The 17,773-nt window shown below is 45.2% G+C and overlaps 1 protein-coding gene across 1 annotated transcript in view; it reads left to right on the forward strand.

Annotated features, from left to right (window-relative positions):
* LOC108921473 (Down syndrome cell adhesion molecule homolog) overlaps positions 1–17,773 on the forward strand; it is an 82,505-nt gene that overhangs the window by 16,752 nt on the left and 47,980 nt on the right. The window contains exons 2-3 of the mRNA XM_029249460.1: positions 2,226–2,543; positions 2,823–2,969. Of these exons, the coding sequence (XP_029105293.1) occupies positions 2,226–2,543; positions 2,823–2,969 (465 nt within the window). The remainder of the gene's footprint in view (positions 1–2,225; positions 2,544–2,822; positions 2,970–17,773) is intronic.

Consider the following 17,773-nt stretch of genomic DNA (forward strand, 5'->3'; position numbering starts at 1 on the left):
TCCGTGGAAGTTCCCTCCCCTGAAGGGCCAGATGAATGCCAGATGGGCAACAGAACTTCAGTTTACACTTTGTCCCTCTTGTGTACTACAATCCAGCACAAGTTACGTTCAGTCTCTGCTGGGGGTCAGTTAGAGATGACATGCTGTGAAAGCTTGACAACGCTGAATAATGCTATAAGAGTTAAATGGACTGTTTTATACTGTTCTTTAATATTAGTAGTTGTGAGCCAATCACATTGCATTAAGTTTTACCAAATCTTTGTAGTGGAATCGCTCTTTTACTTTGGTTCAGTTACCCATTTTGGGACCAGTTCTATGAATAGGAGTTTGCGATTCTGGTGCTAATATCCCTCTTTCTTTATATGGAACTCCACAGCTGAGGTGTTTTTGCTTTAACGGTGAATTATACGTTTTCATGCAGGTGTATCAAATCCCCTTCCACCCGTGATATGTGTCACGCAGACTTTCTGTGGACAGTGCCCTCCCCCCCCCAGGTGAAACGTGGCCCTTCATGAATTTCTAACAAGGTATCGGGTCTCGACAGTTTCCGACACACAAACCACAGCGCGCATGCCCACAGCGTACTGCGTGCTCTCGAGATGCGATCCAGATGCAGTATGGGCTTTTGCAAATTCATGTGATAACTGTTTGGGCTTCCTGCAGCGAGCAGGCGAGCCGGTTTACACTACAGCTCTGCATGATTATTATATCTCATGCAGCTATTGTATTGCATGACCTCTGCCTTTTGCTGCTTCTGTTTTCGTTTTGTGTCATTTCAGTAAAACAGAAGAAAACAAAACATTGTTTGCGCTCTTATTTCTGAGGAAGCTGCCTGAGTTGCAGCGAGAAGCTGAACAGGTTCAGAAGATGCCTCAAGAATCCCCCCACTACACTGCATAGCACTTGGGGTCAGTGGGTGGTGTAGCGGTTAACGCTGCATCCTTACGCTCCAAGCACATTGTTACAATTCCTTTCTCCTGCTTTAACACCCTTGATCAACGTATTTGCCCTGAAATGATACGGTAAAAATGTCCTACCCGTGTAAATGAGTAAATCATGATCAGTAAATTAGGACTGCCAGCTGCCTTGGTGTAAAGCTTTATTTAAATGTATAATAATAATAATAATAATAATAATAATAATAATACTGACTAATCATGTATTCTAACCCTAAAAATAACAGTACGTGGTATAGTGGTTGGAACTGTCCCCTTTCTGTCTGGAGGACCCGGCTTCGAATCCTCCTGCTTTAATACCTTTGATCAAGGTACTTAGCCTGAACTGGTACAGTAAAAATTACCCTGCTGTATAAATGGATAAATCACTGTAAGTTGCCTAATACTGGAGAAATGTGTCAACCAAATACATGGAAATGTTTGAGGATTCCAGAGGTGCCATCATTCTCTTGCAAAGCGCTTTTGCTTTTCCCATCCCTCACCGTCCTTACCCATCACTCCCGCGGCCGACGCGGTGTCACTTTGTGCAGCGATGCCGGAGATCTCCCGGCGTGTGCCGACGGAGCCGCCGCGGCTGCTGTCAGTTCTGGAGTGTGCCACGCGGTGACAGCGCGGCTCCGAAGAAAAGATATCGTGTCACTGGATCAGACTCTAATATTTGTAGGAAGATTGGTTGCTTTGTCTGCCTGCCTGGCAAACGCAATCTTCTTTGCAAAATGACACATTTATAATACCGTTGCCAAAATGGTAGAATATACCACATAATATGAATAATGAAATTTTATATTTCACTACATCACTCGAGACTACCCAGTTTTGTAAGCCTAAATTACAGAGCAAAAATACATATGCAGAAAGTATATGCGGTAAATCTATTTTTCCCAACAAAATGTTGTTACAACAAATATGTGCTACAAAGGCTAGCCATCCAATATTCCAAAACATTTAAAACTGTATGTTGTTTTTCTACATTTTCAGGATTTTTTTACATAGCTTTTTAGAATTTTTGAGATGGCCAGAGGTTTGTGCTCGCAATCCATCTGAATTCTAAACTGGTCAGCGCTAAAGGGTACAACGGAAGGGTCCCCTCTTGAATCTCAGTCTGCAGCCAAGGAGTGTCGCTGCCATTCAGAGTCAAGCAGTGCTGTTGATGACGTTCAGCTTTTCATGTTCAGGTTTCTTCTTCAATGGTTGCAGAAGTAGCCACCAAAAACTTCCCCCGATTCCCCAGTCCGCTCCGACTCAAGTCGCTCTTCCTGTCCCTTGCAGTCCTCAGCGAAGACCTGCGTTCCAGCCTGTACTTCATCGATGCATCTCTGCGAGAGGTAGTGTTTGCCAGCACCACGGGGACCATGGTACCGTGCCCGGCTGCCGGCGCGCCCCCCGCCGAGCTGCGCTGGTACCTGGCCACCGGAGAGGAGATCTACAACGTCCCGGGCATCCGACACGTGCACCCCAACGGCTCTCTGCAGATCTTCCACTTTGCACCGTCCAGCTTCAGCAACCTGATCCACAACAACACCTACTATTGCACTGCCAAGAACCCTGCAGGGAAAATCCGAAGCCAGGATATACGTATTAAGGCCGGTGAGTCCTCCCGTTGTACCGTTTTTATCGCCAGACACCCCTCGGTGGCAGAATTATTGAGGTTCGTAAAGCTGCTTTTGCATCAACTCATTTACTGTGCAAAAAATGTGATTTTGCCAACATTTGATGCATCGGTTGTCTGCTGTGTGTTTTCAGCAGCACACAGCCACACCCGTAATGGTGAAGTGTGTCTACAGTGTCCATGTGCTGTTACATCACTTCCTGTGCTGTCATGTCTGTGATTCAGAGTGTGACTTTTTCCCCGTCTCGCCCTTGTAGTACTACGGGAGCCTTACACGGTCCGCGTGGAGGACCAGAAAGCCATGAGAGGCAATGTGGCGGTCTTCAAGTGCATTATCCCTGCCTCGGTGGAGGCCTACGTAGCCGTGGTGTCGTGGGAGAAAGACACGGTCTCGCTCATCTCAGGTAGGCCACTGGTCTAATTCTGCCCCCCGTTTTGGATGCAGTCACCATGGAAACAGGAGGGTGTTGCCCCAAAACGTGGTCCTCCGAATGTGATTCTGCCCCATTCTTGGGTTCTCACCAACTGGGATGTAGGAGGTAATTCAGCTTGCTGGACATTTCACTGAGTCTGCAAACCAGTACCAGCATTTCAGTGGACAGACAGTGACCACATGACCCCCCCCACTTCATGGTGATGCTTGGACCAAGGCGAACAGGATGTAGAGCTGCTTGCAGGTGACATCACCTTTCAAATGATCACAGTGACCAAGGAAGGCTTAGAACCTCTGCAACAGATGAAACATTTGTCAAATTTGCGCTGCCTCATTGACTATGAAGACATTGTGGTGAAAAAGAACAGAAAAATCGGAAAATAGCACAGCTGTCAGAAGTGGTAATGTGCTTGGGCTGCATGATTTGCTGTAGATGTTTCCGCATGGATTCCCTACCCTGCTCCTGTCTGCGCACCGTGTGAGTCACCTGCCTCGATGGTGGGCATCTAAAGGAGACTGGGGGTATCTTCTCGGCTCCCGTCTCCCCCTGCCTGGTCCAGTCGAGCGGACCTCGCTGTAATGACCCAGTTCTCTCAGTGAAAGTCCCCGCTCCAGGGTGAAATGCGATGATCCACTTTGGTTAAGCGGAACGTTTCTCTTTTCGATTGTCCCTGTACCCCGTTGCCCAGAGGGCGGCACCACTTTGGGTCTGTGGGCATTTAGAGCATTTCACAGACAAATGGGTAGCATTGATGGATGGACAACGAGGTCAGTGGTTTTTTTGCTGACTCTCCACGTTTATCTGCTGAGGTGTCCATGTGGGCGTCGAGATCAATCTCTTTATTGTCTTAGCGATAGATTTGTCCGGATATTGTGTCGTGATGTGAACTGAGTGCGTTTTCTTTTCCTGAAGGATAGTTTGCTTGAAGGTGTGCAAAAAATGCAAAATCCATACCCCTCCGAAGGAAAAATTCCTTAGCTGAGCTTCTGTTGGAATAAATTTTTAAAAAGACCCCCCACCAACGGTCAAAAATCCATTCCCTTTACAATCAATAGCATCCAGTCACCACCATAAGTGTCAGCAATGCATTACCATGGAAATATGGTAGACACTCAATTTTTTTGTTGACCAGTTTTCTCAATGAGGCCAAATTAATCTGCCCAGAGGCCTTTCTGGTCCTAATTCAATGGTCATTTAGCACCTGAGAGCTCTGGACTTTGCATTCTAAATTTTTGATGACGAGACCATTTGAATCCATGAGCAAACACTCATTAAGGTGATGCACAGACGTGTCGTTCGTCTTTTATGGTTGTGTAAACAGAACGTTTTAATGGTCTAGGGTGTAAAGTGTGCTTAGTACGTACGCTACGAGAACCTGGAGAAGGAAACCCAACAACACGACCACCACCACCGCTACAGGACTGCTGCTGCATTTGCGTTCAAAATCTTTAACGGAAAAAAAAGACGAAAAATTCACTAAAGGAGGATGAGTGCTCGGTTTCATGAAGTGCACAATAAAGCAAAGCTATTACCACTATACATTATTTATTTGTGGAGCACTTCTTTGTCTGGGAGTAGTTCACTGTGATTCTTTGCCTGTGGTCTCTCATGGGGTATGACCTGTTTTGAAAAAACAAAGCAAATACACAACACAAGGTACGTACAATGTAGCTGTTTTCTCACTTCTTGCGCGTTTGGCATAATGTTAATATACACACTGGCTCCTTAAGCTATAAAAAAAAAATTAATAGCTACTTTTGTACATAACCCCACAGTCGCTTTTACCTCTAAGTCACAATCAATGAAAGGTTAATGAAACAGAGATCCCAAGATTCGTTCATTCTGAGCTTCAAGACTTTGACATTTTTTTTTATTGTATTTTAGCTACATTTAGTTTAAAACTAATTTAAAATGGCAAAAAGTTGTCTCCACGAACTCTTTTTCAGTGCAGACTGCTGATCGATTCATGCCATAAACTTATACGACGCATAGTAACAGCAATCATTTTGTGTTTCTATCTTATTAGTTGGCATTTCTTTGCATTCTTTTCTGGATAACAGGACAAAAAACAGAGAAAAATTGCTTTAACTCCATCTTGAAAACCCGAGCCCCGGAACACTAATTAGACTACCGGTGAACTAAAACGGTGGTCCAACTAAAATTATCGCAAGATATCCATGAAAAGCAGTGTATAATTACATAATGGCATCTGTCATAATTAGGCAACTCTCATTGAAAGTCAAGTTAATTACAATATGAATTACGTCTGGAATTATCCCGCTAAACAGTTATTTGAAGTCAGCTGCTTCAAACCTTGAATGCCTGGTGCAACTACGGAGCCCTAACGTTTCAACTAGCATACCATTAACCTGTCATGTGGTGTTAAATTTATCTCGGCTTTCAAATGAATAGGCTCACCCATGTACTCTGCGCTTTTGATTTACGCTCGGGCGAGAATTGGCTGGGGGATGAATGTGTCTCTGTGTTCCTTCCTTCTTCATACATGGGTTTCATAGGTCTTTATGTGTAGAGTGGCATTTGTCACGTTAGCCACCAGGGATGTCTGTAAATGTGATTAGCGTTCATTTTCCCTTTCGGATGAGCTTAATTGCCTTCTTACATTTATTCATTTCGCAGAGACTTTTCTCCAAATGATATACAACTTAGAATATATATAAGTACATCAACAACAGAGAAAGAGCTTGAGACACGGACACGGGATCATCGACGCGCGGCTTGCTTTTCCGATACCACCATGTTGCTGGTTCGCATCACTCAAGTAGCTGCCTTTAGAAGTGACATTCAAATAGCAAACACATAGATAATCATAGCAGATGGTGTTGGACTCATGTGGCTGTCAGGAGATCAGGAGAGGAACGGCTCTGAAACAGGTGGGTTCGAGAGCCTTCTTGGTTACTGTAAGGGATTCAGCAGCTCTGAGGGATAGAGGGAGCATGTTCTACCACATTAGGGCCAAATAGAAACCTGTGGACTTTTGATTTTGAACCACTTGTGAGTGGGACCACCAAGCATCCAGAGGTGGAAGAGTGTGGTGCTCTTGCAGAGGTGTAGGTAGTGCACAGGTCCTGCAGGTATGGCTTGTGTTTGACAGTATGCTGCCCCGCAATGTGCTGCTTTTTGGCACCGAATGTGTCAGGAGCCGAGGTCCGTCCCACCTTGGAAGAAATGCCTCATAACTCATCCATCCTCCATCATTCATCGTTCGCCCGTCACCTTCGGTGGAAATCACATCGATGCGGCCATGAACCTGACTGGAAAATATAGGGGAGACCTTGATGTTGGCACAGTGAAGCTCACGAGGAGAATACGACGGCGAAAGCCTCGTCCATTGTTGTAGAGCTTGCGTTGGTCCTTCACCACACAAACACTCCCACCCCCACCCCCACCCCCTGGTCAGAGGTTCCTCTGCAGTCTCGAGCCCTGAGGCTATGAGCTGTTATTCCTGCATCTGCTGCTGCCCTGCCAGTAGCTGGCCGGGGTGGTGGCTCTGCTGCAGCGGCTTAGCGAACCCTTCTCATTCCGAGCACGACCCTCCAGCCAGCCTGCTGGTCACCGAACACCCCCTCCCCCCCACCGTGGGGTGCACTGGAATAATAACACGATCCAGGATGACACTGAGCATCCAGGAATGAAATACAAGGTGAATGTGACGCCCCCACTCAGCTGGGCGAGTACTAACCTGTGTGCTTTTTAACAGAAAATGTAACGCTTCCCTTGTTTCCAGAATTAACATGCTTAACTTTATCTGACTTCTTCAACATAAGGAAAAAAAATATATAGTGCAGACTGGGAATTGTGGGGGCTCTCATCAGATGAATAGTACTGGTTTAATGTGAAATGCTTCTTTGACGATTCCCATGATGCAAATGGGCAGAGCTTTTGGCCAAAGCTGTCATATTCATTTAGGTATCTATTCACGCTGCAAATAGCATTTGCTTGCTGTTAAAACTGGTAGACCGCTATCTGTATTCTCTGGAGAGGGCAGTTACCGCGGTCGTTAGAGGCGAAAAACACAGCGCAAGATATTTCCCTAATGCCTCGGTCTTAATTTTACCACTCCCTTCTGTCTGGTGTTGGTCACTTATGATGTTGAACGATGATCGGAAAACAACGGACAGCCGACAGCTTAGTGCTTAGAGCTACTGATGTTGGACCCTAAGGTTGTGGGGTTGATCCTCACCTCTCACTATAGTACTCTTAAGCACTATACTTACTGTAAATTACTCCAGTAACATTACCCACTGATGTACGAATCTTTTTTTTTATTTGGATTGCTGTATTAGCAACCATACCCAGTGGAATGAACAGCATTCGTAAAGGAATTTAACGGTAAGGGACACTGCAGTGTTTACCGTGCGGGGGTGCAGCTCATGCATCGTGTTGCAGCCCACTTTTCTGACTGCCCTTAGCGGAAAGATGCTGTTGTCCATTTACAGTAAACAGAAGAGCCCCCCCACTGGGGGGAGGGGGCATTCTCATGCTCCGTTTTCCATTTTCGACCACACTGTTGCGACTCCCTCCAGCGGTGACATAGATTTCATCTGCTGTGTGTTGACATTTTCAGCTATTTGCTAAGCCATTTAGCATGAAGTCGTTGGCCTACTGACACAGCCAGTGCTTTATGCCCATTAAATTGCCCATATCTAACGTGTCTTTGGCTCACATGTAGCCAGAGTAGCAGTGCAATTGTCTGCTTTTAATAACATTATGTAACTTGTCCAAAGGTCAAAGAGCTGTGTCACTTCCAGGATTTACTCTGGCACTGCAGTTGTTCAGAGTGCCTCGCTGTCTTGGGAATACTGGATTTACCGGGGTTTACTGTGTTTAGGTTTATGAACAGAGGTTTGGTGTTTCAGATCAGGTGAACCTACCGCTGGTGTTTTCGTGGAGCTGTAATTGTGCAAAAGGAGGGAAATACCTTGCGTAGCAGGCCAGAGAACCGTGATGCTGAGTGCACATGAGCAAAAGACAGTTGCACACCTGCTGTGGTACCCATGGGGTAATGTATGTCTTGGGCTAAAGAGGAAAGCAGTGAATGAGAAGTGAGTGCTAGAACCAATCACTACATGGCCCATAGGTTCATTGCAGTGTCAATGTGTTGACCAAGGGTAGCTGGTAGCGTAGTGGTTAGGACTTGTGTCTTCGTATGCAAAGGTTGTAGGTTCAAATCTCAGTTCTGCCTGTAAGTAGCTTAATGTTATAGGTCACTTTGGAGTGACTTACAAGGTGTCATACGAATGAAAAGTGGTGTTGGTAATTGAGGTTGTTGGTGTTGTGGTAGTGAATGGTTTCTCAGCAGTGTTGGAAGAGTGCCAGCTGAGAGCATGATGGCTTTTGAGGTTTTAATTGAGATGGGTTGTGCAAGTTCCAGCTGCAAGTCCTTCCACATTAGAGCAGGCATCCAACCCTTACTGTGGATCTTAAGAGAGCACCCAAGATGGTAAATGGGACACATGAAACATTGCAGACAGGGCTCATCTGAAGAGGAGGATTGGATAAAGACCGTTTAGTATGCATCAGAACATTTTTTTAATAACAGTCTTCGTCTGTGAATGACTGAATCTTGGGTAGGAATTGTTTTCTTAGCAGAATCTTCCTCCCTCTCGCCAAGGTTATTTTTCTCCCTAGTGGTCAGATACTTGGTATATAGTTTGTTAAAAAATAACTATTTCAGTCTGTCATATAATCTGTCAGCATGCTGCTAGCATAGTGATTAGCACTACTCCCTTTGGATGCAAAGGTTGCATGCTCAATTCCCACTTCTGCCTGTAGTACTCTTGAGCAATGTACTTACCCTAAATTGCTCCAGTAGAATTACTCTCCTGTAGAAATAGGTAAATAATTTAGGTACCTTAACAGTGCAGTTCACTTTGGAGAAAAGCATCAGTTAAGTTAATAATTGTATTTAAAAAAAAAAAAAGGTTTTATTAAATGCTGGATTGGCACGCTTTGCAAGATCCTTTGTGCTGTGCCACTATGTTACACTTCTCGCATATGTCAAAAGATCACTTTTCATGTGATACATTGGAATCAGCGGTCAGTTGCTTGACCAGACACTCCCCCATTAGTCTGGTCATGAGAGGATGAACTGTAATCTTCCAATTTGAAGTTATTAATGTCTCATTTTTGCCGATCCACCTCGGTAAAGAAATCCGGTGAGTGGGATTTCTTCTGATTTGCATACCGCTTACCATACTACCTGCTCATGAAGGTCGTGAGCAGGAGCACATGGCAGGTCACATGGAACATGACACGGTGCAGGAGCGCCGACAGGGTCTCTCTGAAGGAGCTGCGTGCTTCTCACTGCAGGGTTTTAAATCAGGCTGAAATTGCCCATCTGAAACTCTCTCCACCATGAAACTGATTCTCGTCACCAAGCTTGCAGGTGCACCGTGGTGCTTCGTGTCATTGGCCACTTTGGAGCCGTCAAAGCTGAGCTCATATGTCCAAGTGAAACCTCATACGCACGCTTGAAATTTCATACACGCTCTCGGCACTTTCAGTGGACTCTTAGTATTGATTCCAATCAGCCTTGTTGTCAAATATCAGCTCAGCAGTTTTCAGACAGGAACCTGAAACCCGAGATGATAAATGCAGATTCGTACAACCTAGTCTGACAACTGAACCGGTTGCCTAAAGCACCGGCTGAAGCGAGCCATCCTTTTTCGCCGCAACCCACATACCGGCACATTGCTTAAAAACAAGAGCAGGCATTTGATGCTCTCTGCAGCAAAATGTGTTTTTTTTTTTTTTCTCCTTTCCCACAATGCACCAGAGCTGGGCTGGGCTGTAAGCTTGTCCTTCTCGGGAACAAGGCGCGTAGCCTTCGCGCACCCACCGGCAGTCGGCTTAGCAGGGGAGAAAAGAGCATGTTTGGGGGAAAAAGGCAGAGAAAAATCAATACCTGAGTGCATTAATCATGCGCACTGCTGCCAGGGGGAGTTATGGGAGCACAAGCTGCAATTATTGGAAAGTTACGAGAACACACTGCTACTGCATTCGTGGACCTGCAGTACGGCTGCTCGGAGCCTGAAGACATTGAGGGAAGCTTCACACGCTGGAGTTAAAAACTGAGCAATATTGTATTTCAGATTTGTATTTTATTTTGAATCTGATTACAAATGTCAAACAATAATAATATGTAAATAGTAAAGGCAGCCTTGGTTCATGTGTCTTCGAGCACTTGACCAGGTAAGGGCAGATTGCTGAATGAGGTTTTAAGAAACAGGAGATTCTCTGAAAAGCACAAGGTGTCATTATGTGTTGCTGTCCTTGCCCTGGCACCTTGCTCACTCCAAGAGGGATGATGGCGTTCACATGGCAACCGCGCACGCCGTCCCGTTTGGTTGCCACGGAGAAGGAGAAAAGCACCGTTATCAGGAATTCCTGATGGAGGGTGCTTAGTGGTACGTAACGGCAATACGGCCGCGGTTAAGGACCGCAGGGGGTGAGAGCGATTACACTATGACCTGGGGGGTGTAGTGTCTGAGGATGACCGAAGGAGCCGTGGGGGAGGAGCAAGGCAATGGTTGAACCGGGCAGCGGGGCACTGAGGTGGCAGCGCACGGCTGCCTTGGCACCAGTTGCCGGGTCAGGACTGGCACAGCCTGTTGATTTACGGAGCCGTGGTGCAGTGGACTTGAGCCAGACTTCAGCTGGCCAGCCTCCAGGAAACACACTCATAATCAGGGGAGCGTGAAGAGAGCATTGATGGGAGCCCCAATCGGTTTCCCTCACTTTTTAAAAAAAACTTTTACAGTTGCTTAGCGCACGATTTCATCTAAAGTGGCTGCTAGCTGAGAGTGACTGCCTGATAATGTTACACTTCTGCACATTCATACAGTGCAGTTTTTGTACCGACGCAATTTTTTTCTAAGCGAAATATGAAATCCTTGGTCAAGGGTATAATAGGAAAACCCCGTTTGGGCCGCATGTCCCCTCCCTTATCTGCTACACATGGCCACCCTTTATGGGCTGGCAATTCATGCAGAGACACCTTGGTTGTAATTTAGAATTAATATACAAAGCATAAGAAGTTATGATTATACTCCAGTGATGAATGCTTTGGGTGATGGCCTATTCACACCAGGTAACAGAGCACATATTTATTTATTTAGCTGATTTTCTCCCTAACAGTTTAACAATCTTGAGTTTCTTACTGTGATTTACCTATTTATGCTGCTGGGTAATGCTTACTGGAACATTTCAGGGTAGGTACCTTGTTCAAGGACACCACAGCAGATAGTGGGGTTCAAACCTACAGCTCCTGAGTCTAAAGGTCAGAGCTCTAACCACTGCATCACCCGGTACCCCTAAATACCCTTACTTTTACTTTTATAGGAAGCACCCTATTTTTGGTGTAGTCTTATAATCCAGAATAAACATGAAGTGTGTTAGTCAAGCAATGTCATCACACCTACCTCATTTGAGTGTTCAGTCACATGGAATCAATGCATTATATTCCCAGGGTGCCGTGGTTATTATTTTTGTTTGCTTATTTATTTATTTAGCTGACGTCCTCACATGGCTCCTCCTCCGCTTCTAGAGCTGATTCAGCGGTTGGCTCATTGCAGCAGTCACACAAGCCCACCGGGGGTGGGATGGGGTGGGGCGGGGTGGAGGAAGAGCCATTTATCAGTGTGGGAGGTGTCTCTGTGAGGGTGGCTGGATGTGAGCGGGGCAACAACAGATGAGAAGGGGATCAAGGTGCTCTGCCTCTTCCAATGCTAGGAAACAATCACGACACACCTGACATCCTATAACTTGAGGGGCGCAGAAAATGTAGGGTTTTAACGTGACGCTTTCTGGGTCAGTGTCCTCTCCATCCTTCCGGCTGGTTTACCCTGGAGCAAAGTACTTCTCATGAATTACCCCAGTAAGGATACCCAGCTATACTAATAGGTTAAATCTTACAAGTCAGCTGGGTAAAAAGTGTCAAAAAAGCCAGTAGTTAATCATAACATATTTTAGGTGACTGGCTTATTTTGTATTTTATGATTTTTAAGCAAAATGTAAAGCTCCATCCCCTAAACACTCAGTCCATACTGTAAGATATGAATTTGTTTCATTCTGAGTGTGATGTTAATGGGTCTGTTTTATGTTTTCCAAGCCTACGAGCCCAAGCTGGGGTAGCGTGCAGGTGCCGTGTTTGAGTTTCTGTTGACCTTGAAGATGCGTCTCCAAGGTCACAGAGCCGAGCACCGAGGCATAAGGGGGATACGCGCTTTCCGCAGCATCAGCAGGGAGGCTCTGAAAGGTGTGGCCGAAAACACAGTGCGGAGCGAACACTCGCATACGCCGACGTTCCTGCAAGGGCCTTTCTGAGACTCACAGTGTGGAGAAAATGACTCGGGGGAAGGGGGAGTGATAACGTGGCAAAACACCCCTCTCACCAGGAGAGATAATGTGTGTGTCTTTTTTTGAACAGCAGCTGGTGAGATCTGGTTTATTTTTTTTCTTATCTGAGTTCCCCCCTCGATGACTGATCACACTACCCTGTGCAGCACCGCAGCAAACCCAAAACATCCCACACTACCCTGGGCAGCAGGGAGTGTAGTGGCTAAAGAACTGCACTTAGACCTCTGCTCAATACAGAGGAGGGGACCTTCTGCTGTACCGTCGAGCTGGGAATCTAAATTAAATTCATTTAATCAATTGCTGAGATGTTTCAATAGATCTATTATTCTCTAGATTATTTTTTTAGTTCTTAAAATTATTATTTATCCGATACCTTTCTCCACTGTGACTTAGAATGTTAGAATTATAAATTAAGCTACTGACAGTGATTTACTCAACTGCACAGCAGGGTCATGTTTACTGTAATAGTTCAGGGTTAGTACCTTGCAAGGGTACTAAAGCAGGAGGGGGTTTCAAATCTGGACTTTTCAAGAGCAAGACAAGGGCCCTAACCAGTACTCCACCTGCTGCTTGGAAGTGGAGGACGAAAGAACATTTCCTATCACAGTAGATTTCATTCCTGGTACTGTAGCCAGTAGTGATCGATCCTCTTTTAAGTAAAGGAATCAAATCGAGGGCTGGAAAGCAGGAGCATGGGAAATCCATCATCCGCGGGTCATTACCGGGGGGGCGGAGTCAGAATGGCGGGAGTCACTGAGCATGCCTGCAGGTGACTGACAAGTGGAGCCTTCCCCACAAAGCGGTGACCTTCAGTCACAGTCTGTTTCTAGGTGTTACGTTTACATCAAAGCTTTTTCACCGAGCTACACTACTAATAGGCCAAGAAAGCGTTATGAAATTTTTTCCTACTTTTTTTAAAAATAATTTCAACAAGCATTCCCTACCACTTTTTACTTGTGTCAGTTTCAAAGCAAACTCCACTTTTCGTAAGAAAATATTATTTTGTGTCTGTGTCACTAGAAACGTGTTTTATTTCAAGTTTACGCGCAGATATAAGGTTCGAAGAGGCAGACGTAACGTGTTTTAGCTGTTAAGAGCAGCACAAAATGGTAGAAACCCCTTCAGTGTTCATATATCCCCATTGCTTTCGATTTTGGTGTCTCCAGGTGAGGAATGTGTGACTCTAGCTCTTGACAGCCAACAGTAGAGCTAGTGGTCTTGACATCTGTGTCTGAGCTCAGACAGCCAATCAGACACATGCATGGTGCTCACACAGCCAGTCAGACATCAGCATGTCATAGAAACAACCAATCGGGCATCTGCATGGTTAACATTCATCTGCATGGTATCCCAGACAGCCAATGATAGATCTGTCAGTTCTTATAAAGTAGCCACTCACACATCTGCTTGCTGAAGCAGATAGCCAATCAGATATCTGTATGGTGACACTGACAGCCAGTCACACTTCTGTATGGGTGCACAGCCAGCCAAACAGACACCTAGTGCTAATCAGACAGCCAATCAGACATATGTATTTGACAACAGATAGCCAGTCAGACATCTTTGTTGTGCTTCAGACAGCCAATCAGAGACCTTTGTGGGAGCTCAGAACGCCAGCGGGAGGGGCCCTTGTAGCTGCATGCCCTTATCAGCTCCACACAGCTGCTGTGCTACATTTAAATGAAATATAAAGGCGTAGTTCTCATTTGTGTGGCACATTTTACGCTGGCACACTTTGTGTGGATGGCCTTGCCATAGGCAGGGACAGGTGGAGATATTTAACTGTGCGGCTGCGCTCGACTCGAGTGTGTCTGTGTGCGCATTGCGTGTTTTCAGGAGCGGCACACGCGTGTGCTATGAATGGATCTCGGTCAGCGCTACAGATGATGAACGGGACTGGTTGTACAGATTTGTGTGCATATACTGGTGTGATCCTCGCCTTGCACGGTTTACAGTTCCCATGATGCCTTGAAAAAGTCTTGTTTGAAAGGGAAGGAAAGAGGAAATATCCACATTCCAAATTCTTCATCAATAGCAGGGCCAGCTTGTACATTATCTGTGCTTCTTTCTTCAAGGACGCTCACCGAATAGCATGGCGCTTTGTGGCACTAAACGCTTTATGTCGCTTACATTTTGAAATGACGCACAATAGTCGTTAGACTTGAGCTTTAGTGGAATCCCTAATCTAACCGATGATTTCATTTGGCCTCGGCTCTTTAAGGGTTAATCCATCTTTACAACCTCTGTGAAACGAGAAGCAGAGAAAAAAGGGAAGTCCGGATTGATTTTTCCTGTTGCTTTCAACTCCACTTTTTTGTTGCCGTGGAAACGTGGTTGGGTTCCACACCTCCTAGGGCAAGAGTAATTGTCGACTTTCTTCTCCGAGGCAAATTCTACTTGTAAATGGATCACCTACCGATCGCATAATAAACATCATGAAGCAAGTCCTCCTTTGTAACGAGTCTTTCTGGCTAAGATGGATGGTTCTCTGGGTTTGTATGAGAGTCAGTGCATTAGGTGTTTAGCTACCTGCTGCTAGTCAAGTGCTAGGTCGCATATCCCTCTATCTCTCCCCTTTCTGCGTGGTCCACGCCCACATGAAGTTGCTGAGCACATCAATTGGCTCGCCTGATCTCAGTAAACAGCAGTTGACCAATCAGCGAGAAGCTCAGAGGTCAGATGTTGGGGGAGGAGCTGTCCAGTCAGAATCTGACTCTATAATTATGACAATTAATCTGGGCATTTTCCAAGAAATAGGCATTGCATCAGAGGCCTCCTCAAAGTGCTACCATTTTTACATGAGGACTTTAACAGAAAATGTTGGCCTTGGTTATTCTGACAGTATCTGGGAATCACATGACCTGGTGGTTCAAGATGTTTTCTTGCAATATGAAGGACGCAGGGCCCAATCCCACTCCTGCTGTCGTAAAAATTGCCCTGTTGTATGAATGGGTAAATCATTGTCAAGTTCCTTTGGGCGAAAGCATACGCTAAATAAAGGGTGACAATAGCTGGGAATGTTGCATTTAGCAGCTCATAAACACTACTTAATTGTGTTGGTGTTAATGAAGGGTGCTGTGGGTGACATTTCGCAGAGGTGTGAATTTCCCTCAATTCCATGTGAAGTGCCACTTTCGATCCACACCACAGTGAAACAATGTATAGTATGCTTGAGAGTGCCAGGACTCCGATGGCATGATCCTCTTTTGTCCAAAGACTTGTCATAGCAGAAGTTACCCTCCACAAGGTCAAGAAGTTAGTAAAAACAGGAGATGAAGCAGCGATATAGCTTGCATGGACATATTGTCGGCTTTGGGGTTATCTGCTAAGAGAGATTTTACTGTCCAATTGCTACAGGGACACCGCAACTGATGGGTGTTGACATGCTGCTAACATGGAATCAGTGAATGTTATCAACTGTTAGAATTTTCTTAGGAAATGTGTTTATGAAAACATATGTATCTTGTCTTGTTATTCTTTGGCTCAGACAGCATATACAACTTGTCATTGTACTAAAGCCAATCACACCACCTAGTCTTAACAGCAGTTGGTTGCCAATTTGGGATCTGACCTTGTAACTGTTTGGTCTCTATAACTACAGAACCATTTTCTGTAATAACTCAGAAAATCTCTTGTTTTCAATCCTGGGGAGAACTTAAATCTGCCAGCCAGAGATTATGATTATGAATACAGTTTTTCTGCTTCAAAGAGCAATGGAAATAGAGCAGAGGCTTAACCCTAAATATCCCTATGGCAAATAAATATTTCTAGCAAATGATACAAGCAAAGTAACAAGTAATAGTAATGTTGTTTTTAAGTGCTGTCGAGTTGATTTCAACTCTTTTTGTCCGCATAAAGATTTCCACCAGAACGTTCTGTCCTCCACTTAAATGGCTTCAAACGGGTGTGTCCATTGTCACTGTGGTTGAGTCCGTCCATCTGGTTGATACGCTTTTTCTTCGCGGTTCTTCTTCTTTAATCTGTTATAGTGGCTTATATCTAGCATGCTGTGCATCTCTTTTGCCTTCACTTTGATTGTGAGGTCCTTTTCATGCTCTATTCTTAGCGTGATGCTCAATACATTTGGTTAGCCGACGCTTTTCTTCTAAACGATTGACAATTATTCATTCATCCATTTATTCATCTGAATATTTTTACCAGAGCAATTTAGGGTAAAAGTCTTGCTCAAGGGTATAACAGCCAGAGGCTGGATTTCAACTTGTGACCTTTAGATCCAGAGGTAGTAGCAGTAACTGCTACACTACCGGTCCTCCATTGACAACTGCTGCTCTTTCCAACTACCATAAATGACACAACGGTAAATACTATCACAATTATTGCGGATTCATCCAGTTGCCTTGCTGACAGTGTCTTTGGACTGTATTATCATGTTTTTTGGAGTCTTTAATCATGGGTCTCTTGGTCTTGGAAGCAGAAGAGCTTCAGAAACAGTTTAAATAAGGCCCCAGGCTTCGTACCTGCAGTCGACAGCTTGGAAACAAAGCATCAAGCATGGGTAGCACGCACTTCAAGGAACCAATCTCAGATACACCGTGACTAGATAAGAGTGTTTTTGGCACCGCAGGATGATAAAATCAGTATCTGGAGAAGAGAGAATGTGAGAAAGAGCATCCTTTGTTTATTTGATCCACTGTCAGGGTGTTGCAGCGCTCTGCATCACTGGAACGAAAACACTCCTTTCTTCGCTGCTTCGCCCCCATTGAAGAACACAACTTGCAGTTCTCCCAGCACAGAAATAATCTCTACAAGGCATAGACCCATTCCTTGTTAGACTGTTTTTGCACAACGGGTGATTTCTATCGACTGTTGCTCAGTTTTCAAAGCAGTGTGGTACAACGGTGTAACGGGGGGCTGTCTTATAACGGAGGGACCGAGCGACGCGACATTGAGTGTGCGTGAGCAGAAAAGAGCAGAAAGGGAGAAAACGGTGGACTGTGCAAGGGTGCGAGCTGGAGGTCCCCTGGTTGTATGAAGACTCTTGCAGTAAAGTGTTGGTCTTCCACAAATCCTACCGTGTGGAGTGTAATCCCCCTTCTTCTTGAATGGACTAAGGTGGAAAGCGGTGAATAAGACCTGAGCTAGAGCCCTGACCACCATGTGATCCACAAGTTCATTAGAATGACTACCCTCTTTCATGTCCACATGGACACAGTCACGTTTGCACCGAATGTTCAGAAAACGCTCGGACGTCTTCCCGAGCTACTGATAAATCATTAAGATCAGGGATCCACCAACTTTGATGCGTGTGTCTGTGTCTTTTTTTCCCTCTGTTCTTTCCTTCTTTGTGAAGGGCGCAAGTGGAATTGCACACAAGACCGCTGCCTTTGCGCGTCCATTTTGTTCGCACGTCGTTTTCGTTAGCGCTTCCATTTTGT

This window comes from Scleropages formosus, chromosome 25 (genome assembly GCF_900964775.1).
Source record: "Scleropages formosus chromosome 25, fSclFor1.1, whole genome shotgun sequence".
Lineage (NCBI taxonomy): Eukaryota > Metazoa > Chordata > Actinopteri > Osteoglossiformes > Osteoglossidae > Scleropages > Scleropages formosus.